The following is a 23,564-nucleotide window of genomic DNA, read 5'->3' on the forward strand; positions in this document are numbered from 1 at the left end:
CTTTATTTCATCGGTACATTATCATTTAATAAAAGATTTGTTACGTTTCTTTACAATATGGTAAGTAACTTGTTGCCTGAAAGTATTTGAAAGTATTAAAAACGATTACAAAATTACGTCGACGACATGCTATCTTAGAAGACTCAGTCGAAAATGGAAGCACAAATTCTCACATTAATTGTATTAATTGTTGAAAATCGTAAGCGCTCCAAAGATCGAGACATTCCAAATATCAAGGATTCATTCTGTTCCGCTAATTAATTTTGTTGCAGACTTTCATTACTTTCAATCTTAAAAAGAGACCATTTTTCAACAAATAGAATGTATCCTCAAAAATAACTGATAAATGTTTGCAAGCATTCTGCGTAGTCGAGAGACCTCTTCTTTATTTCGAGTAGGAGTAGGCAGTATGTATTTGTTCACAGGAAAAAAGCAATGATGCCCGCTTTGTGTACATCAATCAGGATCAAAGAACTTCAAAAATTATTTAACGAAGTAAGTTATGTCAAATGCGAATGAATTGTGACGAAAGTTTATCAGATAAACTTTGTATTTAGCAAAAAAGTGTACTTAAAACGGGCATCATTGCAGTTATAAGTTTATTCTACGTCCGGTTAAAAGAATATCGTGACATAAGACGAGCCGTGTACATTCAAGATTATAGGAAATCGCAAGTTCGATTCGCGTTTTAACAAATCATGTTATTACATGTTGGTTTAAAACACGTTTCATGAAAATTATATATAAATATGTGTATGAATTATATTAAAATTATGAATTGCACTTAGACACAATGATCAGGCATAAATAAAGCTTAACGTGATTTCACACTGAGAAAAAAATCTCATCTCGGTTTAGATTTTATAACATAATAATGTTAGTAAAAAAAGCAATACGTAATATGGTTTCACGTTACGTTCGCACATTTTACGTTCGCACTTGAATTGTTTACGACAAGAGAATGAAAAATAATCAAGTATCTTAATCACAATTCAAGTGTAAAAGTGAAATAGTTAAATGTGTAGGTAAAGTTTTCCTCAAGTCTTTGATTCGGCATAAAACTAGTACTTACGGTCCTTTACCATCGTGGATGAATCTGATGGAAAGTCCACTGTTGATACGTATTGTTGATGTCGCATGGCATCAACGACAATTGTTGGGTTTGAGGATGGAGCGCCATGCACTTCTTGTGCAATCTGTGCAGCATTGTTTTCGTTTTCTACAAAAGGATACACGAAATTTAATTACACACAGAATTGATAATGAAAATGATGCACACCTTTTGATCCTCACCTCGTCGTACTGCCATGGACCATCCACGGTTCCCAAACGACAGAATACAAATTTCACGCCCTGGTTATCAGCTGATATGCACCGTTCTCCAACGCCTAATTGACCTCTCGCGTTTAATCTAATTAACTAGACGATAAAAACAAATCAGTCATGCCTTACAGATAACATATTTCGAGAGTAATTGTTAAAATTACCTGATTATTTCCAAATCCATGGCAATCAGTCGTGGCCATTAAACTGGGAGGTGAATGACTCATTGTGTCTAGACATGACCCTGTTGCTACGTTGCGTAACTAAAATTTAGAAGAATATCACGTGAGTTTTTTCAAAGCAGTTAAAATTAAGTTTGAAACTGATTGCGCATACTGTGTGATGTTCAATGAGATATTAATGAAAATCAAGCGTTATCGGAAGTGATGAAGGAACTGTAAAACGATATTGACATACCTCTCCCCAATGAATATTCGGAGGTAACTCAGGGAATTTATCGAAAACATCGTAAGCTATGTTCTCCATGTACCACTGAAAACTTTTACATCGTTTTCGTCTTTTGAATTCCAATTGCTCGGATATATCGCCATGATCGAGCAGCTGTGCTAAGGGCTCCCTTGTATAAAAGAATTCTTTGTACTTATCATCGAACCAAGTCTCAACAACTCTTTTGTAATTCTAAAATAAGGATTTAAATGTAAACCACGTTTAAACCATGTTTATTCACAAAATGCTTATTGAAAAGTTTGTTCACTATAGTTATCAATGGTCCTTTCTTCTTATTCGCCAGTTTGCCAAAAGTATAAGGCATGAAACCTCTGTACACGTGTCCGACATGAGAACAAGGTACCCAAAGAATACTTCCACCACATTGCCATATTTTAAACGACAACTCGAAGTTTTCTCCGCCCCATACGAGAAGGCCGTCGTCATATCCGCCCAACGACAAGAAATATTCACGATTTATCGCGAACAAACCTCCGGCATGAGTAGGTGACCTAAATCGAGTATTTCCTAATTCATGAATATCAAATAATTTCGTTCTACTTCGTATTAAACCAATCTTTAACATTAATTACCTGTACGGCATACTGTTGTAAGGTCGTGATTTCTTTTCCCGAGCAGGAAGTTCATTTTCTTTGTACAACATACCCCACTCGAAGATACCCCGATATAAGTGACCTTCCTGGTACACAGGTCGGTACTCGAAAGTCTTATGATCAATTCCATCAATAATCGGAACTGTCATCACAGTTCTGTATAAAAGAGATTTAATTAAAGATTGCAGGATTACAGGGATTGAAATTTCATTTTTTTCCACTGCAGAATTTCAAATGGGATCAGATTACCTGTCGGCAGCAATTGGAGCCAAAAGAGGGGATAACCAGTTAATATTAACTTCGCAATGGGCGTCCAAAAATACTATAACTTCGCCCTTAGCCTCCCGAGCACCACGCGATCTCGTTCCTATCAAACCTTTCCTTTCATAATTCCTTACTAATTTAACTTTTCCTCCCCACCTCTCTATGTACGATTCCAAATCGCCCTTCAAATTATCTGCAAAAGTATATGATAATAAATTTTCTGTTGCATGAAATATTGTATTGAGTCAGTACAAAAGTTCTTGCCTGATTTGGAATTATATTAAATTGCAATTATGATATAAACGTTTACATTTTATTGGAATATTTTACTGCATAAATCTTTTGATAGGTTTGTAACATAATGCTAAAACAAACATCTATGCCAAAGTAGGATGAAATCTGGACCGCCTCTAAAAATCAAGCACGAACTTGTGCACCTAACTAGTACATTACTTCTGTTTAATGTTATTTCTACCTCGATAAAGTGACTTACCTTTATCAGAGAAGTCATCTACTAATAAAATTTCCTCCAAAAACTGTGGAGGTGTACGATTTATCACACTGTGAACAGTTCTCATTAGTACTGAAAAGCCTTCGTTATGAAACACTATGATTACACTAGTCCGAGGAAGATCCTCTGGATAATTCCAATGCTTGCACCTATGAAAGGAAAAGGAATATTCTTAAATTAGACCGGGTTTAAAGTAAATAGTAAATAAGTATTTGTGAGTATAACTTACTCGGGCATTCTTGTATCAGGAATTGTTCTGTCCATTGATATTTCATCGGAGCATACCATATTCATACCGTACTCTGATTCTGATTGCTGAACATCATTTTGCTGATCGTCTCTAAGTATATGAGGTTTACCTCCTTCGCCAGGTCCACTTTTAACTGGTACATGTTTTGGCTCAAAGTTGCCAAGTTCTTTTACCAAAATTGGGACCTACATTATTAAAATTCATATCAAATAGCAGAATAACTACACAAAATAGTCTTGTAATTATTTTAAAAGAATTTTATTTATAACTTTTATTTTCCTTGATTGAAAATTATTTCACCTTAACATTCTACCTTTCTCTTATTTCATACTATGCTGTGTGTAATATACTGTACATGACATACTTTTATCATTAGTCACTTAGAAAAGAAAGAGTTTCATCCAATAAATTATTAAACTCAACTATCACCAATTCTATGCAAAGTATATCACACAATTCAATGTAAATAAGTATATGCTTAATTACATAGTATATTGAGAAAGAAATGTATTGCTTACTTGTTTTCCTTTAAGACTATCCGACCAATATTCCTTGATATTATTTATGGGTTCCTCAGAAAAGAAATTTATAACAAGGTACAGCGTACATAAAATACAGACAGCAGACAAAGTAATACTGAGAAGACGATTTCTTCTTAACTGTACAATTCTCATTTTGTCTGGTATACTTATCTAAAATAAGAAGTGTCTATTAGAATATTACATTTACATACAACATGATTCGTAAACATAGAGGTGAATAGCGATAAATAAATTAGACAAGAAAACATGAAAATTGTAATTACCTCGAGTAAGTATGCACAGAACGTACCGGATAAAGTAAACTGCAATAAATTAATCTTTCAAACGTGTCGACAACATTAAAAATTATAGCGTACTAAACAGAATCATCGTTTAAAAAATTCTGAAGCTGCGTTGCTTCACAACAGCCAACGTGTCTCTCTTTCACATACTTAATCCCTATTTATTTATGTGTAGGTACGTACACTCACTTGTTTCTCAATCAGATAGCAAATGCACATTTCACCTAACGCACACACACACACACACCTATGTGTTTTAGTATGTATTTCTATTTACACATATGTAATGTGTACTTTTATACAGATTAGGAGGTAATTTCCGAGTTGTTGATGAAAGTTAATATAGAACTGTATTTGACACTGCTATACATAAGAAGTTCATTTAAAAAAATTTCATTGTTAAAATAAGAGAGTAACGCAAGAAAGAATGTAAACATAAACTAAAATTGTATATATGTATTAACACTAACAAATCGCTAAACAATCGTATAATCGTAGGTTATATAATTAAAAAGATTTATAGTGATATGGTCAAAGAGTTATGAGACGTAAATTAAACTAATTAAAGTCATATATATACGCATAAAAATGTTGAAATAAAATTGAATGAATAATGGCCAGATAATTTTTGTAGCCGGACATTAGATGGCGCTGACGTTTGCGGGATTTTTATCATAGCCGCTCACAGAAACTAGAAACTCCATTACGCTCTGTACCATCGTGTCGTGCGTATATATATACGTTGTACAATGCTTTTTGTGTTTCGGTGTTTACGATTACACACGGATTTTGTTTATACTCTACGAGCACGTATATAAATCTAATCATTTTCATCCTAATCGTTTATCAGTACTGTTTTTTCAAATTCTTTGATGTTATCATTCATTCAGTTCTTTGTGTAGAAGTTGAGTGATGTGTTTAATGTGAATATAAAAGTGAACGTCTAAACTCTTCCTGTTCGATAAAAATTGTGGGATAAACATCAAGAAATAGATACGATCTTAATGTTTTTAAAATATTACTATCGTCAAAAAGAGATCAAACACTAACCTGCGAGTTGTACTTGTTTCGAACAAAGGATTGCACACGAAAGAATTAATTGAGCACTGATCTTTTATTTAATTGCAAACCGAATTAGAGAGAAGTGTTATTTAGTCTTTAATTGCCAGAAACATATAAAGTTTTGGCTATTTTATTATTATATTTCACATAAAACAGCAGATGTTTAAAAAATGTAAATGCAACGAGAGACCACACACACGAGTGTTCAATGTACAAATGAACTGTGTTCACAAACTCTGTGCTTTAGAATATAATATCATCTTCTACCTCAAGCTTTCTTCTTAATTATAATTTGAACAAGTGTACCTTTTTTTATTCTATTGCATTGCTTGAAAGCAGTGATAGGATTATTTATTATATATTGACTTGTGAATTACTGTAAAAGTGAATAAACATGACATCTCCGGAAATCGATGATCTGTTATCTGGGCCTTTGGTAACATGGGTAAGTTTCTTACTTTAATAGCATTTACTTAAAGAAGAGAGTTTAGTAAAAGTAACAAATAAGATTCTATAGATATATAATACTTAAATCATTCTTACTTGGAACACTAATTGCATATATTCTTTCTTATTAGTTTGCCAGTTGCTTAGAGGACCCTAATTTGTTAACCAGTTATAATGATTTGGTGGATGGTATATTATTACATAGCGTATTTTTACAAATGTAAGTATTTTCGTCAGAATTTGCATTATTTCAATTGAAAAATATGTACATTTCATGTTTTTACCTATTATAGAGATCCAGAGCCATTGCACGACGAAATTATACCTCCAGCAGGAAATGCTTTGATCCGCACAAAGAATTTAAAAATAATAGTAAACAATATGAGACAGTTTTATGAAGAGGAGTTAGGTCATATAATCCTCAGGTTACCAGACATTGCGAGCTTAGGCAAGGAGCCAGAACTTTACGTTCCAGAAATGAAGCTACTATTGTTATTGCTTCTTGGATGCGCTGTGCAGTGTCCTAACAAAGAAAAATTTATCACGAACATAAAAGCATTGAACGTTGATACTCAGCTTGCTATAGTAGAATGTATCAAACAGGTACGTTTCCTATACTTTACCTTGTTAATCTTGTACTTACAGGGGTCGAAAACAGTCACGCTAACGATTCCGATTTTTAAAACAGTTATTTTCGGAACCTTTTCCATCCCTGTTACCGCCTATAGTTTTCAGAGGCAACGTGCAATTAAAACTAAGTGCTATTATATCTGCTAGCAGTTACCATTGTATTGAGCACATTGCATTTTGGGGATTACTGCTCAGAGAACCCTCACCGCGCAGGTAGTGATCCCCGAAATACAACGTTCCCAACCTAACGGTAACTACTATGAGGTATATTAGCGTTTAGACCAGGGGTGGCCAACTATTTCAGCACACGGGCCAAATTTCAGAAATAATATTTCCTGCTGGGCCACGCACCAAATTCTTTTTGTTAATTAAAGTAAACAAGCAAGCGTGTTACAGCTTTGACCACATCGTCGCTTCCCAGTAGGTGAAATCGTAGTCAAACGCTTGCCTGGTTTAATATAAGAAAACAATTTCAAATTTCTCTTAGCTATAATCTGAAAATATATGATACGAATGACTCTTGATGTATTGTTCTTTTGGTAACATGTATAGTAAAGTTAACATTTATGTTCATTTGATTTAGCTCTGTGGGCCGCAACATGACTCTCGGCTCTGTTAAACGCATGTTGTATTTGAAAACCAGTGTCGACAAGAGTACTTTTTAATCGGTTACATTTAGAAAATAGGACTTCCGGTGCAGTTTTTCGTTTTCTTGATTCTTGCTTTATTTTAGCTTCTAGAATCATTCCCTAAAGTTGTTTCCACTAGTAGCCAAACACTCTGTTGTATTTCCGAAACTCTTCAATCCCTAATCTTGTCAATAAACAAATTTTGTCGAACGTTATTAGGTGACCGATCACCAAGACATAGTTATTACTCAGGAGGCGATGGAGAATGTAAACATGGGCTGTTTATTCACGCAAATAAGGAAGTTGACTCAAGAACTAGATTTATATCGTCAGGTATGGTTCGTTCGAGTAATACCGTTACCATTTTAAAAGGCATTGTGTTAAGAACATCCAATATATTGATTCAATAGAAATGGAGAGATACAGTGGTAAATGAATCTGTTGGAAAAAACGATTCGTCGATTAGCGGGGAGGTTGAGGATATAAATAAAGCGCAACAGTCAAATCCCGTTGTTAAATCAGAACGCGAGGAGAATCATCATTATGCAGTCGAGTTGGCTGATTGGAAATCGAAAGTTAGAAAACAACGACAAGATTTGTACGTACTTCAATTTTGTCATGATTATATAAAATATTTAATTGCTTTGAACTAATTTTGGTTTAAATGTTTACAGAGAAGAAAAAACAGAAGCATTGTTGGAATGCAAAGAAGACCTCGAATACCATAAAATATTAGTTACGAAATTAAAGCAAGAGGTAAGATATCAAATATTTACTTTTAACTTATATTTAGTTCCAGTTATGATTTTATTTTTATAATTTGGTTTAGAACCAAGAATTGATGCACGAAGCACGCACAGCGAAATCTTACAGAGACGAATTAGATGCGGTAATTGAAAGAGCTGATCGTGCTGATCGATTGGAATTGGAAGTAGGACGATATAGGGAAAAACTGACGGATATAGAATTTTACAAGACTCGGATAGAGGAGTTACGCGAAGATAACAGGTAATTAGTAACCGAATTACTATTTAAAATACGATTTTATTTTAGCTTTTATGTGTAATCGTCTCGTTTATCTTAGAGTATTGATGGAGACGCGAGAGATGCTTGAAGAACAATTGAATTCATCACGAAGGAGGGCAGACAAAGTGTTAGAACTTGAGTCTGAGATCATTAAGTATAAGCAAATGTTGAACGACATGGCATTGGAACGGGCGGCTGATAAAGAAAAATATCAAGAGCTGTTTGAGGAAAATACTCAGCTGCACAAGTTGACGAAAGCCGCAACGAACGAAGCTGCCTTGGCTGGTGCTGTAAGCGATTCCGAAGAACCAGGTAGAAATTAAAAATATTTTTAGCAAATCTTCGTAGTTCTCGGTTACTGAGAAGTAGTGAATTATAAGTTTGATGTATGAATTTTATTTAGCGCAAGCTGATAATAGATTGTCTGAACAACTGACGAACAACGCGCAAACACGGGCATTGAAATTGGAATTAGAAAATCGTCGATTAGTTACTTTAATAGATTCGTTGAAGGAAAGTTCATTCCATGAAAACTCGTCCCGCGTATTGGAATTGGAGAAAGAGAAGAAGAAACAATCGTTGAAGATCGAGTCCTTAAACGATAATGTAGAAAGGTTGACACAACAAAATACGGATTTGGAATTAGTGTGGAAACAAGCGCTCGAGGAGAATAAGAAGTTGCAGAATTCTCTAAAGAATCAGAAGTCGTCGTCCGAAAAGCAGCAACAAGAGTTTCAGGTGGGTAACGAAAATTTCTCCTCGTCACTTCGAATTTTATGTTTATTTATTTTTGTTCATTTATTTTTAGACTCAGCATACAAAAATGATAGAGTTGGAAAAAAATAGCGATACGGCGGTGAAAGAAAAGCAACGAGTTCAGTCTTTGTTAGAGAGCGTGCAGAGGCGAGCAGACGATTTAGAGCGTAGTTTAGAGCTCGCGAATCAGAAGGTTGAAGAGTTAAAGATCGTCGAGAATAATGTAAAAGAACTTAACTCCAAGTGTCTTGATCTTGAGTCGAAGCTTGCGGCAGTTGAAAAAGAAAAAGACATAGCTCAACGCGATATTCATCGATATCGGCAAACGATAGAAGTATGAATTCGATACTTCATAGGAATTATTTCTTTTATGAGTTTATTATTTTTCTTTACATATAATCAAAATTTATATAACTAAAAATAAACTAATGAACTGTATTTCAGGAGAAAGATGTTGCATTGGACAAAGCAGCAAACAGCATTGAGGTATTAGAAAGGAAAATAACGCAACTCGAACAAGAACTTCACGACTCCGTTACACAAATTTCAAGGTATTTCATATTTACTACATATTCGTTTGTTTATTGTAGGAACTTGACTAAATTATTTATTATGATAGATTGCAAGAAATCGAAAGGTCCAGTAAGGAACTGGATTCGCGAGCAGCTATCGATAGGGAGACGTTAGAAATCTTACAGTCAAATTTAGTGGCCGAAAAATTGAACACGCAGCAGTTATACACGATTCTAGAGAAACTTGGACTTACCGATAACATGCTAGCGTCGCTTCCATGGGAAAATATACTTAAAAAGTAATGTAAAACGAGTTTGATATGCTTTCAATTTATTATTTAATAATGTTTGATATTTACAGAATCGCGCAAATTCCGGAAGTCGTTGAATATATAAAAGAATCGAACGATTCTTGTAAAAAATCAGTACCTGAGTCTACAACTTCCGAAAATAATGAGACTAGTGATATTCATAGTACATTAGAAGCAACTGTAGAATCGCTTAAGGTACTTTAAAATTAAGAATACACGCATTTTAAGAGAAACTTGTAACTATTCTACGAGATAATACAATCTGTATTATGTGATTTATAGAAGGAGCTGGAACATTTGAATATGAAACTGGTTACCGCGCACACAGCTTCAGAGAATCTGTTGTCTGAAAATACCAAGCTTGAAGTACAAATAACAACGCTACAATCGCAGAATAATTCTTTGGCGGCGCAACACACCGCCTTACAACTCGCCAATTCGCAACTCGTTGCTGAGAAAGAAGAGGTAAATAATGTCACTCTGTATATTTTTTCTCAATGGGGAAAATCCCTTTACTAACGAATTTTTGGTGACGAAATTATTTATTCTACCAAATAAGAATTTTGCACAAAGATTACATAAAAAATACCATCCTTAAGAGTTAATTCCATCCTAGTTTCCAGAAAAGTAGCTTATTAAAATGTACAGTGATCTCAAGGGACTACAGACCAGCTTTGTAAAATATACCCACCGAGATAGGTGTACTTTGCAAAACTGGTCTGGAATCCATCAATTGTTATACAATTTTTTTAATTTAGTTGTTGAAGGAACGCAGCGCACAACAACAAGTTCACGCACAACTTGTTCACGATCAAGTCACATTGCAAGCGTTGCACGAACAATTGAACAATGAATACGAGAATCTATTCCACGAGCACGATGCTTTGAAATCGAATTTACGGGATTTGAAGAATGAGATCAGGACGTTACGCGAATCGAGCGAATGTCTTAAAGTAAAGAATATATCGTTACAAACGGAAAAGGAATCGTTAACGAACGACGCCAAAAGTTTGAATAATTTGAGGGGAGAACATTCAAAATTAAAGGTATTTAACGAATGTTAAGAATACGTTTGCAGCTGTGAATATCGCTTATGATTTCAGGACGACTTCAGAAATTTGTATACTGCCACGGAAAAATTGAGAATGGAATATAGGAATTTACAGGAACAATATAGGAAGAATAAAATTGAGATGAATCGGCTGAGTCTAAAGTTAACTGAAATGCAAGGCGAGCTTAGCAGCAAAGATGATAAATGTTCCAATCTAGAACTGCAAATTAATAAGTTGAATCAGCGTTGCGAGGTACGATTGAATCATTCGTCAAATTACTTAGAGATACATTTAGTACACACTTATTCTAATCACTATTGTTGATTTAGGTGCTATTACACATGAATTCCGGCTTAGATAACGACAGACGATCATTGATGGACAACATTAGTTTATTATTTAGCCAGTACCACGAACTCTTAAATCATTCTCTTGAAGATAAAGAATATTATCACAATGAGGAAAAAATGTACGCGTAAGTATCTCAAAAGTAACTGTCGAATACATTTTCTTCTATTATTTATGATACTAATATTAATGTTTATTACAGAGAAAAAGTAAATCATCTGTGTAGGCAGAAGGAAAAATTAGAAGACAAGATCATGGAACATTACAGAAAACTAGAAAGTTGTACTCCAAAAAAGTGAGTGATGATACAGTCTTCTATATTAAATTAGTTACATGTATTTATATGTATAAAATTTGTGATTGATGTTTTTATAGGAAGGGAATTGGAGCTAATATTTTTCGCAGAGTTCGAAAAGCTGGGTCAGAATTTCTTAACAAGGCAAGCAAAAGTGTTTAACATTAGATGTACGATATTTTCAAAACTCATAACACTGAATTTATGTAAAATTAGAATCGACGATCTTGGGCCGATGATTCGAAACAGTCTGAAGGAAAACCTTACGAGTCTGAATCGGGGGGGAATGACTCCGATGCTAGCACAGAAGATCAACGATTAGCGGGTTAGTGTGTACTAGTGTGACAATTTTAATTATTTCTATATTATATTTATATTAGGTGAGAGCAATTATTCGTGCCCTATTTTTAAAGGCGGACCAGATTTCATAGTACTTCGTCATAAATGTTTGTTTTAGCATTATGTGATAAACGTATTAAAAGATATTATTATACGTCTCATTGTTGATTTAGATTGTTTTATGCACAAGAGTGGTTTTTCAATATGAAGAAAGAAAAATTGATTATCACTGTTATGCGAGTTTCGAACAAGGTTGCAAACAAACGATTAAATCTTTAATTCAACTAAACATCAATTAGCAACTAACGTTTAACTTTTAATTCTAATTTGATTATTTAAGCATAAAAAGTATGTAATCGGCTTAATTAGAAGAAATTCGAATTAATGATTGAATTAAAAAATACTCCAACTATCGATTAAAATTTTAATCGTTAATTGTTAATGCGGTAGTTAAACAATCGAGGATCACTCATAATATGTATGCAGAAATACATAAATTTTATAGATCTTATAAAATTAAAATTTGTAAGGAACTAATTTTCCTGGTCAATTTATTTTATATGTAAAGAAAAGCAAAAATGGTTCTAATTCTTATGAAGAACTACTCACTAGAACATTATAACTTCATAAAAAAATTTTACCATAAAATGTAAACAATGTGAATAAAATAATATCTTTGTAAATCAGGCAAGAACTTTTGCACTAGCTCAATATATTATTCTATTTGTCGTAAATAAAAAACTGATTAGATATTAAAATAGTTGTATAATTTAAGGCTCAACTAGAGGTCTTGGATCGGACTCATTATCATTGGGACACCCAGGTACGAGAAGAACAGTATATTACACTGACGATTCCCCGCCGCCAGCAACTAGCTTGCCAGTACGTTCCTTCCATTATTATTACGCCTAACATAAGTAATAGGACCGGCTCAAATGTTCTGACATCTGTTTGAACACGTTTCCACTAACTGTGCTAGGCATTGGTAGAATTTTCATTTTGATGCGGATGGAATGTCTACTGTATAGTCAAAAGAAACATATAACAAATGCTGTGAAGAAGCGGTTTATTGTCCCTCACACGTCTGATACACTAATTAATGTGTCTCTCGCACGTGTGAGAGATAGTAATCCTATTATACAACAGTAAATTAGTGTGTCTTTGACTCAACTATAACAGGAACAAGGAGACGATAGACAATCGGTATTGTTGGAGCAAACGCCGCGGTCGGAAGTGCAGGTGGAACCACGACCGGTCCTCATATATAATAAAGTGTCGGCCGTTATAAACGAATCGAAGAACCTTAACAATAGCGGGATGAAAGATGTGGGACAAGAAGAACCGATGGTGGAAACCCCACTGGATAAGGATTCGAAAGCGGGCAACCAAGTATGGTACGAATACGGCTGCGTATGATTCCATTTGCTTTACTTCCACTTCGTATTCGCGTGCTTGCCAACAGATTCGTGCTTTTTTGTATTTTGTAATAGTGTGATTTAATTATTTTGTAATCAGTCGATGTAGCGCATTTGTATGCATTGTATTGAAAGACATATACGCGTGTTCAACGTTTCAAAATCGAAACATTAATTGAGTTCCTAAGGTTCATGATGACAATGTTTATATCAGATATTGATTTTAAACAAAAAAAGAATTCTCGTATTATTAATTCCAGATCGATGTACAATTAACATTGCACTGACATCGCTCAATATAAATTTATATTAACGCTCATATACAAATGTTGATCAGCGATGTCAGTGCTATGTTAATTGTAAGTCGGTCTCGAATTAATAATGCGAGAACATCCTCGTTTGAGAAACGCTGTAACAATTGTATAAAGTATTAAGAAAATGACCTAAATATTCGACGGGTATTGTCGATATTTAATTCGTTTCTAACTCAATCAATAAACTAATTATACTAATTGCATTGTGTTTTTTTTTATAAAACAAAATTGTAACTACTATAAGGACAATAAAAAACTCCTAAAATATAAAATTAAGCAAGTCAGACTTTAGCAGACATATGATATGTGTATATTCAATATATTCCATTAGGTCAGTACGATTTTTAGCGAATTAGATCTCATCATCAATTATGTTACAAACCTATCGAAATGACTCAGCCTCATATGTCTCAAATACTGTTCATTTAGGTTGATTTCTGCATAAGAACAAGATTTCAATATGAAGAGAGGAAAATTCATTTTCGCTGTTATGTTATTCAAGTGTTAGAAGAGCATACGTGTTGAAATTATAACAAAAGTAATTCTGTTTGGAAATTTGAACTGAGATCCTGCTCTTCAAGCAGTGAAAAGTGATTTGTTCCATTTAAAAATGTGATTTCGAGGTGGTCGATCAACTTTGATCTATATAGTTGATCTAGTTTCTATCCAATTGTTTGTAAAAAGAATAATAGAAAATAGGCCTCATAATAGTTTTTATCGTGTGAATGAAATAATATCTATTTTCCAATCAGGCACGAACTTTTGATCTACTATAAAACCAGAAACAATTTTTGAGTTTCTTGTAGCGATTTTTTAATGCCTCGGAAATTAATGGATTAGGCGTACGATGCACCTTGATAAAGTCTCACGGTTGAAGGTCTCTCACGCGTCTCATCGTCAAGGGAACGTTTGGCTCGTTCGTTTTTTGTCATTTTCCTACGGGTCGGGAGCAGGAGGTTCCCCGGTGAAAAAAAGCTGACCACCGTCTGCTCGAACCCTTTCTGAATTATTTCTCAGGCTTCAGAAATTTGCATACGACGCATATCCAAGGAATTACACTGCCGCGCTGTCGGGTCAGATGTTTCACATTTTTTTCAGAACTCTTATTGTTACGGGGAAAAATAGAGCATTAGATGTGGGGACACGCGTACTATCAGATGTTAGAATTTCGAACACTTGTATATTATACAATGAAGAGGCTTTTTATTCAAATTCTTATGACCTTAATTATTTTATTATTTTTGCAAATACTGATTTTCCTTCTCATTTATCAAGTGTTTTCTCTGAATATTCAAGAAGTTGTAAAAAACAATACTAACATCTGGAACGTACGTTATATTTTTGCAAGATAAAGTTGAACGAGGCGAGCCCGTCTTTTCTAACTTACTCTTCGACGAGCTTGTCAGCGTCGGGCAAAAAATTCTCGCTCGCAGCAGCGGTTGGCTAGCAAAACCACCCTCTCCCGTTTTTTCCATTTACGGGAATAAAAATCTTTCCCTCTATTTCTACTGGTGCGGAAAAGGTAGGCCAACGGAGTGGGAACGGCGCAGGATGGTCCAGGGAGTTCGCGGTGGTAATAGTAGTGGGTGGACGGGAGCAAAAATAGGGCTGGCAGAAGCAAGGGTAGCGGACTAGACCAGGAAAAGAACTACGATGCCGTTGAACGGCAAAAAATCAAGAATAATCCACCGCGATCGTGAGAAATGGCTATGGGAGAAAAAAGCCGCTGGTAGACGTAATTGATCTCGTGGTATATTTTCGTTAACGACGCACAATTACATAAGCAAAAGTCAGGGAGAGATAGTTTGATGAAGAAAACCTCATTACGACAAAGAAATGAAGATTGCACCGTCTTATTAAGATAGTATTTGTACTACAACGATATTCAAAAGTTCGCTGCGTATATCTAGATATACAAATACCAAAATTTCTTATTGTTTAGGAGAACAGAACGAAAGTTCTAAATGTGAGTGTATGTGTCGCCTGCCTCTTACGTTTTTCCTCTTCTAAACTTTTATTTTTTGCTCTATCTCATATTTTATTTAACAATTTTTGTTACATAACACTGATCACTCTGATCTTTTAACAGAAGATTCTTTTCATCCTTTTACATGACATTAATTTTTTGTAAACATTGTAAAAGCAGTTCTTTTGCTATAATTAAGACTATCAGTTTCGTGAGGGGTCATGTTAAAAAATGAAACTTTGAGGATGAATATTTCGCTGATCATGACGCTAGCCTTCCTGTAATTTTAACCATCGATATTAATAATGTCATGAACATATAGTTAAACTTAAAAAAGATCGCAAGAAAATTAATTTTCTCGACTATTACTTTAACAATTTGCAGACCTACGGTAATTTGTCTCTAACGCGGCCCATCGTTTTTATCTCTGAATTAACAAAAGATCAGTTGAGTAAATTAGCAAAAAGTAATGAGACGATCGTGATGGAGGGTAGATGAACGTATGAATTTTGCGGGGCCGCTCGCGGACCGATGGTGGGGGTAAAGAGGTCGTACGTTCCTTCTACGGGGGGTGCATAGGACGAGGGGCGGAAAGATAGCTTTTTACAATGCGCCTTCTTTCCGTCCCCCTTGCCTACCTCCTCGTTCCTCGTTCACCGAGATGGTGAAGACGGTAGGGATGGTAGGAAGATACTTTTTGCGCATCGGCATCATGGTCTTAAGGTGGGGCATGTATGTCCTACGTACACAGCTAGCAAGTATCTATGTAGAGAAAATCATAAAACTCGCGAATAGGGTAGCTAAAGGATGCGACGTTCCAGCGGTGGACAGTTTCCTTACTCTTACTTCCAGAATTATAATTCTTATTCTATTACTATTTATTCATAGTTCATACCTTTCGATCTTACAATTTCCCATATGTTTCTGATCTTATATTCCATATTACATCTTTTCAATCTCTCATTTCTCTCTCTGCCTCAGAAAGGCACTTGTTTTTCACTTGTTTATCACTACCCTTATACTCTGTGTGCTTTCTCACTGTAATTTACTTACTCTCTAGCCATGTACATACATTCGTATCTCTCCCTGCTTTTTGTCTTAAATTAATATATCTTTTTATTTATTTATTATATATGTGTATTGTCCATTATACTATTCTTTCTTTTCTAACTCATTCCCTCTTCCCCTTAAGGTATAAAATACCTAGATTATTTTCTTCTTATTTCGCGCCTGCCTCTTCTTTATTTCTGCTTTTTCTCAGAACCTAATTATTTAAATCATAAGTATAAACGATGTGTCTTCGATACAATATTTGAAATTTAGAAATCTAATCTCAATTCATGTTACATAAATTAGAATAATGAATTGATTCATGTTAGACATGTTAAAATAATGAAAAAGAATCCATTGTCAATACAGTAAACTAACGAGTATTTCTGTTTCATTAGTACTTATCATAAAATTAGTGTATTAATAAAACATGAAACGGTTTGATCGCTGTATTATCTGCGAGAGTGTGGGTAGCGTAAGAGATTTATGTACTCACCGTGGTCAATGCGGTACATAATGCCAATCGTAATTCACTGTTGAAAGAGGTAGGGATGCGATACGAGGAGCAGGGATAACCACACGTGAACTGGGCGATAGTGGGGGCATTATTGCACGTTGCTCGAAGCGAGTAGTGGGGGTACGGCATAGGCACGTAGTGGAATCACTCGGTGACCAGCAATGCGTGCCGCGTCATCGTTCTTAAGTGTCTCGCTGTCGCTTTTCAAAGTGTTTAGCGCGATCTTCCATTCGGTTCGTTTATATACAAATTTCAATCACGTTAACGTAGTCGCACAAAAAAACATCCGGTGTTATTGCAAAACTGATAGAAAGTTGCATTAATTTAAATAATTTAAGTGACACATGATCGTATGAGAACAAGTAATTCGTCCTTATCGTCTGTTCCTTATTCCGTGTTTAGTTTTTTGAACGAGGAATAACTTTCCGATCTTATTCGTATTTTCACGTGTTGGTCATGTCAGAACAGAGTCCTCTTTCTCAATCGATTCGTGTAGCATATCCGGTGAGAAATCTTATCGAAGGTGTAAGGGCTCGAAAGCGTTGACGTGAATGAAAGAACCGTTGTTGGAACATTGTTCTCGAGTGTGGTGAGTGCGTATATCGCGGGGGATAACGGCCTCCCGCGAGAGGGACGAACGGAAAGTGGCGCGTTCGTGCGTCGAAAATGGAGGGTCGCGTGCTCGCCGGTTCCACCACGGAGGAAACGACGGCGGCGGTGACCACAAGCTGCGGCATCGGCGCACCCTCACCGGTGGCTACGATAAACGCGACGATACCTGGTACCGGCGGCCTCACATCGGCTACTTGCACCATACAAAATCCCGTGGTCGTGGTGGCCAGTCAGCCGACCAAACACCAAACGCAGACCGGCCCGGTGCTCTCCGCTATCCCTACTGTCCCCGCTATTCCGTCCGTTTCCGGTGTTTCCGCGGTCAGCGCCGTTCCCGCCGCTGTGCCGAAGATGCTCAGCAGGAACGTCAACGGCACGTGTAAGTTCATATTTTCATACGTATATTAATGCAGTCTGTTCCACAATTATTGGTGCATCGATTCTTCTTTAAATACAGTGACTTTTATTAATATTTGTACATATTTCCAAGTTGAATAACTTTTTTAATATTAGGCCAATTACCTTGTTATTTTTTAGGGGTAAGAAGAGTAATTTCCTACATAATGTACAGAAAACAATTGCTATTAGTTAGAATCATAAAGGAACAGTAAAGGTCGTAATTTCTAAGTTCTTTATTTTAATGAAAATATAAAATACTCTTTTTGTAGATAAGCATATTTAAAATTTGTAGACATGAATAAAAAAGTTAAAAAACATGTCTTTCCCTTTTCCATTTGAGATTTCGACGAGTAGCAATTTTTTAATTTTATAGTGTAATCTACAACCTTAAAAATCATGTCTTACTTTTTCTTTCATGATTCTGCTATTTTATTCTGATATAGCTATTTTTTTTACATTTTACCTAGAAAACTTAATCGTCTGACATTTAAAAAAAATTATATACAATATTAAAGAAGTTATTCCCTTTTGAAATTGTGTCCGAATATTAATAAGGGCCATTAATTTATGTATAATGTCAATCATTGTACTTAAAATTTTAGAGAAATGACCAGCGAGTAAAAATTATGATGTGAACAGAGATTGGGACCTTAGTAGAATCGATATGACCGGATCTGTTTCGATGTGTAGCTTATGGTTGGACTTCGAAGTAACATGATATGCGATATTTTATTTTACACATCAAAGTATAAACGTTTTAGTTAGACAATATTCAGAAAATTCTATTCTGTATGTAGATCATGTGATAGAGAAATACGTAACATGTTGACATGCACACGAAAGTATTTAAACAATGTACAGAACACATGTAAAAATGACGTGAAAAAAAGTCATTCGTACGTTAAACTTATTGTTAGTTACATATCATAAACAATAGAAATATTTGAACTATGATCATCCGTTCGCGAACATCCATTCTATTCATAGTCCGAATTCCGAATATTTTACTGTTCGCTTCATTTAATTGCAAATTTACATTACGTTCATAATCCTTCAATATCTATTTCATTTAATGCATGTGGTTCGAAGGCTTTCATGAATGGAATTTATGTTATTACGAATAAAAATTATACTTAAAAAATATGATGAAGTCAATAAATATTATACTATTTCTGATGTATGTTACTGGCTCATTCGACACGTACGTACGTGAGTACGAAGTCGATGTGCTTTGTCTACTCGCGATAGGAAGAGGCATGAGTCAGGGAGTAGGTAAAAAGCGTCGCGGTGTGCAAAAAGACGGTTTTTCTTCCGCCGTCGGTGAGCAACTATTGCGAGAAACGTTTTTACCGGTTTCTTACGAGATGAAACGGCCAATGGAAGTAACCGTGTTTTCAGCGCGCGACCGCGCGGAATCGAGCATTGCAGACTAAATGGTAAAAAACCGCGCTTGGTTTCGCGGTTTTGCCCGACGTTTCTCCGAAACTTGAAATTACGAGAGAGGATATTTCACAAAGACGCCGGTTGGTCCATCGGCTGTAAATGGCCGCCTCTACTTTTTTCCCATCCGTCTCTATACTCTCGGTCCTTTTTCTCGATTCACGTTTTTTCGTGTAAAAATTTCTGGTTAGAAATGCACAATCCATAAAACCTACCAGTTTCTCATGACTTTTTTTACGCTACTGAAGACAGTAATCTTGAAGTAATAAAATTGTGAGAAGCACAAGTTTTTAAGATGATTAGTAAGTAATTTTTTAGAAATAAATGAGACAATTGTTACGATGAATAAAATTAATATTGATCTCTAATCAGAGAAAAAGGCTTATGATTCGATTTTTTTCATTCGACGAGACTTTGGTACGAAAAGCCTACAGGCTGAAGACTTGTGCTCGTAACCTAAATTATAAAAACCTAATCATTAATGGAAGATTGGAAAATGTGATTATACGATGGCAGTAAGAAGTTTGAAAGAGACGATGGTCGCTTCGCAATGATCGAAGCGATGGAACGAATGGAATGTTACATTTGTAGCAGTTTAATCTGTGGTGAAGAATCCGTTGCGGTGGTGGGCCCGTGTTTGCTTAGAATTAGTATGCGAGCGGCGGCCTATACGAAACAGCGGGATAATTCGGAGCGCCATAAATTTTAGGCCGAACGCGTGTAAAAACGGCCACTTGCTCGCTGCTCCGTTGCTATGCAACTTGACAAAAAACCTGCGAGTTTTTGCGGCAAGTTCGCTGGATTCCCGCGCTTACTTAGAACTTATCGAGCCAAGAATTTTTTTTACCTCGCTCGAACGTGTCTACGGCAGCATTCTCGACCCAACCAGTTTTATTATTTCACGATTATCTGCTCTTTCTTACGGTGCGGGCAAACAAATCATCTCGAGGATCGTTATCTCGAGGGTCTTTTAATTGTTAAACGGAGAACGATTTTTAGTAAGTACATTTTTGTATCAAGCAGATTTTAATATATTTCTTATGACAATTTTGACAAAAGATTTGAGAAAGAGCATGATGCTGTACTGGTTCTAAATTTTATATTCGGATTTCTCGCTTTCTTGAATCGTCAAAGGATCGTAGAAAGGGTTACGGTCCTTTACATCAGGCTGTCTTCACAAATCAGTTCGTCGCTGAAATTAGCCTGTATTCGTGTTCACCCACCCACGGGTCGCCAAAGATTTTTCGATTTGTATTCAGATTACATTCATCCCTTGAACGTTGGCACAGTGGTATGCACTGAAAGCTCGTTCAGAAGGCGTACGCAGAGTACACAGGACCGAATCAAAGAACTCGTTAGAATAAAGCAGCTGCGTGTACGCTGCTAATATTTGTGCCGGTCCATCATATTGTTTGAACACGCGGATTTTCAAATTTTATTATCAGCTGCAATTTGTCAAACGAAAAGTTAGTTGCAGCAATTTATCAATTAGAAATAGGTATATCTATTGTTATAATGTAATGTAATTATTTTATTGTCTTACAACATTATTGTACGTGATGGTATACGTATATGTGAGAATTAGGACAGTTTTAAAGGTACCAAGAAATCTGATACACATTTCATTCATTTTATCATTTAGTAAACAGAACATTGAATCAATTACTATGTCAATCATTTTGTCAATCATTATATGAAAAGTTATATCAATAATATATCAATCATTACATGACAACATGAAACATCGCACTAAATATTGTATCAAGTATTACAGCAATTACAAGATGGATTAATGTATGAACTAACTAGATATAATATCAAGGAACATTTTATGTTCATCTTCACGCGTGCTACAAAGGGCCCGTTTGTCATAGCGTCGAAGCTATTTAGCCGATCGTTCGTTGAATCGGTGATATTCCCACAAGAGGGTCTCCGGTTTTTATATCGTTCGCGAATAAATTAAGAGGCAAGAAGTCCGGGGGACCGGGAACCGCTTAAATCCCTCTTATTTTCTCGCGTATCACCTTTCCCCCTTTTCGGTTTTTTTTTTCATCGCTGCTTCTTGTTCTAAACGACATAATCCCGAAAACCGATGCACGGCTGCGCCCTCGCCTCTCTACCTGTCGATCCGGCACCGCATGAGAATCAAACGCGCTATGAAAAACACTCGCGAACCCTCTACTATAGCTTCTCAGTGATCCGGCCGGACCCACCGGTCCGGCTCAACCCCGTTTAGCCTCGAACGGCATATGCATATCCGCCACCCTTTTACATCAGTCTCACGAAAAAAAAGTTGGAGGTCTGGCTTAGAAGGGTTACCTTGAGACCGACGACAATAGTGTCATGAGTTCTACTTCATAGTATTTCTTCAAGAATGTGATTGAATTTCTGGACTAACGAGAAGCAGACATGATCTTTTAACTCTAGAATCATACGTATATGTATGTATGTACCTGCATATGTATATAATTTGGAAAGTTGGTTCAGCTCGATTCATTATCTCATTATCAGTATAGAAATTAGGATTTTAATAGTTGAAAATATACCTAATCATGTCTGATAAATAATTAGAATATTATGTATAATAGAATAATGTGTGAAAATAAATTCTTAAAGAACTTGGCTCGCGACTTAAAGAATTCGGCCACTGGTGAGCACATGCATACATATACGCCACCCTTTTAGATTAGTCTCACGAAAAAAAGTTGGAAAAGGTCTGACTCAGAAGGGATTACCTTGAGACTGTCGACAATAGTCTCATCAGTGCTGTTTCATAGTGTTCATTCAAAAACGAGAATGAAATTCTAGACTGCGAAGAAGTAGATCGTGATATTTTAAGTTAAAAATCATATGCATACATACAATAGTATGTACATAGAGTTTTTTTTTGTAGGAGGAAGGCATTCAATCTCATTAGGGAATTCATTTCACTCAGTTCATTGTCTCCTAATAGAATCGAGTACCTTAAACATCTTTTTATAACTGCAATTAAGCCTCGATTAAGTAATTTCAAATATTCCAGCAATTTTATATTAATTCATTCTGCATATTTCAGGAAATGAGCTGTGTTTACTTATTTCACTGAAAAGCTTTGTAGCAGTTATTATAAATTATAACAGGCAGTCATAACTTTAAGATTTGATATTTTTCATAAGAATTAATTTTTTAGTAAATTAGATTTGTTCTAGAATTCATGAACCTGGGTACTGCAAAGTTCATCATGCTGATAATTTTAACTTATTATTACTATTTCAATTCACAAAATTCATTTTAGAAAAACAATAAATCTTAAGAGTAGACTAATGAAATAAAGAATTGTACCTTGAAATAAAGTAGGCATGGTCGTATACGTGTATATGAATACGTTTGACAAATAAGCAGTATCTACTCGTATTCTACTACTCGTACTACTAGGTATTCTAGTGTATAGAAGAATAATGTAGAAAAAGAAATTTTCTGTGAATGCGGTTCGCAATTCGGGCACCGAGTGGGCATATGCATATCGTCACCCTTTCCATCCGTTTATGAGACAAGGAATGAAAAAAAAAGCACGTCAGAAGAGGCCTGACCCAGAAGAACGAAGCAGTGAACGAAAAAAAAAGAGTAAATAGCTCGGAAAGAATTCTTTGTCTCTTTCTCCTCTCCCTCTTTCTTTCCCGCGGGTTCCCGCCGTTCTATCTGATCTCTTCCTTTCTCAGGCTGTTTTTGCGCCGACCTCTCTCCTCTCCCAGCCCCTGTAGCTCCCCAGCACCATGATAGAGGAGTTTTTTCCTCTGGTTTTTATCAGTCTTCAACCTTGCTCGCTATCCGAAGTAGAAGAAGAGCGCTGGGTGGCGGGAAACGTGTACACGCAGACGTATACATCGCCACGCTTGCTGGGTCGCTCGATCGCTCGTCCTTTTTGTTATCAGCCGCGTTACGTCGCGACTGCACTCTCGTCGATGTAAGGACGTTCAGGAGGAGCAGTCGTGCTCAACTTAAAATGCGCGTCCACGTAAACATTGAGGTTTAATTTGTTATTATTTCAATTTTCCATGTGCTATAATTACTACTGTACAGTTTGCATTCGTGCGTAGAGCGGATCAATGCGACGTTTTTAAGTTATATCGGTGATTTGAAATATTTTCACTTCGGACGACTACTTCTTGAAAACATATTGATTCTCATGTCATAATATATTTTATTTTAGTTTTTTAGACACATCTTCAGAAA

The 23,564-nt window shown here is 35.7% G+C and overlaps 3 protein-coding genes across 9 annotated transcripts in view; 2 read left to right on the forward strand and 1 right to left on the reverse strand.

Moving 5' to 3' along the window:
* Positions 1–366: 366 nt before the first annotated feature.
* Positions 367–4,566, reverse strand: Pgant7 (N-acetylgalactosaminyltransferase 7). 2 transcript variants are annotated; one of them, XM_018029240.2, is made up of 11 exons: positions 4,215–4,564; positions 3,928–4,101; positions 3,389–3,594; positions 3,142–3,308; positions 2,634–2,841; positions 2,364–2,540; positions 2,039–2,282; positions 1,741–1,962; positions 1,488–1,586; positions 1,294–1,419; positions 367–1,219 (listed from the first exon to the last, which is right to left on the reverse strand). In XM_018029240.2, the coding sequence occupies exons 2-11, from the start codon at positions 4,081–4,083 to the stop codon at positions 1,079–1,081; spliced, it is 1,746 nt and encodes a 581-aa protein (XP_017884729.1). In that variant the 5' UTR covers positions 4,084–4,101; positions 4,215–4,564; the 3' UTR covers positions 367–1,078. The 2 variants fall into 2 exon arrangements, with proteins under 2 accessions (XP_017884729.1, XP_017884739.1); XM_018029250.2 differs by having other exon boundaries at positions 1,079–1,219; positions 4,241–4,566.
* A 348-nt stretch (positions 4,567–4,914) lies between these two features.
* Positions 4,915–13,566, forward strand: Girdin (protein girdin). 3 transcript variants are annotated; one of them, XM_018031215.2, is made up of 22 exons: positions 5,689–5,739; positions 5,873–5,961; positions 6,035–6,344; positions 7,220–7,333; positions 7,411–7,598; positions 7,675–7,756; positions 7,830–8,008; positions 8,085–8,338; positions 8,430–8,764; positions 8,835–9,116; positions 9,227–9,333; positions 9,402–9,593; positions 9,656–9,800; positions 9,888–10,070; positions 10,364–10,651; positions 10,709–10,909; positions 10,987–11,132; positions 11,208–11,300; positions 11,381–11,444; positions 11,517–11,625; positions 12,415–12,521; positions 12,819–13,566. In XM_018031215.2, exons 1-22 carry the CDS (start codon positions 5,689–5,691, stop codon positions 13,053–13,055), a joined length of 3,756 nt encoding a protein of 1,251 aa, XP_017886704.1. In that variant the 3' UTR covers positions 13,056–13,566. The 3 variants fall into 3 exon arrangements, with proteins under 3 accessions (XP_017886714.1, XP_017886704.1, XP_026672630.1); XM_026816829.1 differs by having other exon boundaries at positions 12,415–12,462; positions 12,819–12,932; XM_018031225.2 differs by lacking the exon at positions 8,835–9,116 and having other exon boundaries at positions 4,915–5,739.
* A 3,438-nt stretch (positions 13,567–17,004) lies between these two features.
* nab (NGFI-A-binding protein homolog) overlaps positions 17,005–23,564 on the forward strand; it is a 23,089-nt gene continuing 16,529 nt past the window's right edge. For 2 of the 4 annotated variants that reach the window (XR_003389666.1, XM_018029301.2), the window contains exon 1: positions 17,005–17,892. Coding sequence is in view for 3 of the 4 variants with exons in the window: in XM_018029301.2 (XP_017884790.1) it covers positions 17,568–17,892 (325 nt within the window). In the remaining variant the exon portion in view is untranslated. The remainder of the gene's footprint in view (positions 17,893–23,564) is intronic. The other 2 variants (XM_018029285.2, XM_018029293.2) reach the window with 1 other exon arrangement.

The sequence above is a fragment of the Ceratina calcarata genome, unplaced genomic scaffold (assembly GCF_001652005.2).
Source record: "Ceratina calcarata isolate Rehan_Ccalc_2016 unplaced genomic scaffold, ASM165200v1 scaffold127.2, whole genome shotgun sequence".
NCBI classification, from domain to species: domain Eukaryota; kingdom Metazoa; phylum Arthropoda; class Insecta; order Hymenoptera; family Apidae; genus Ceratina; species Ceratina calcarata.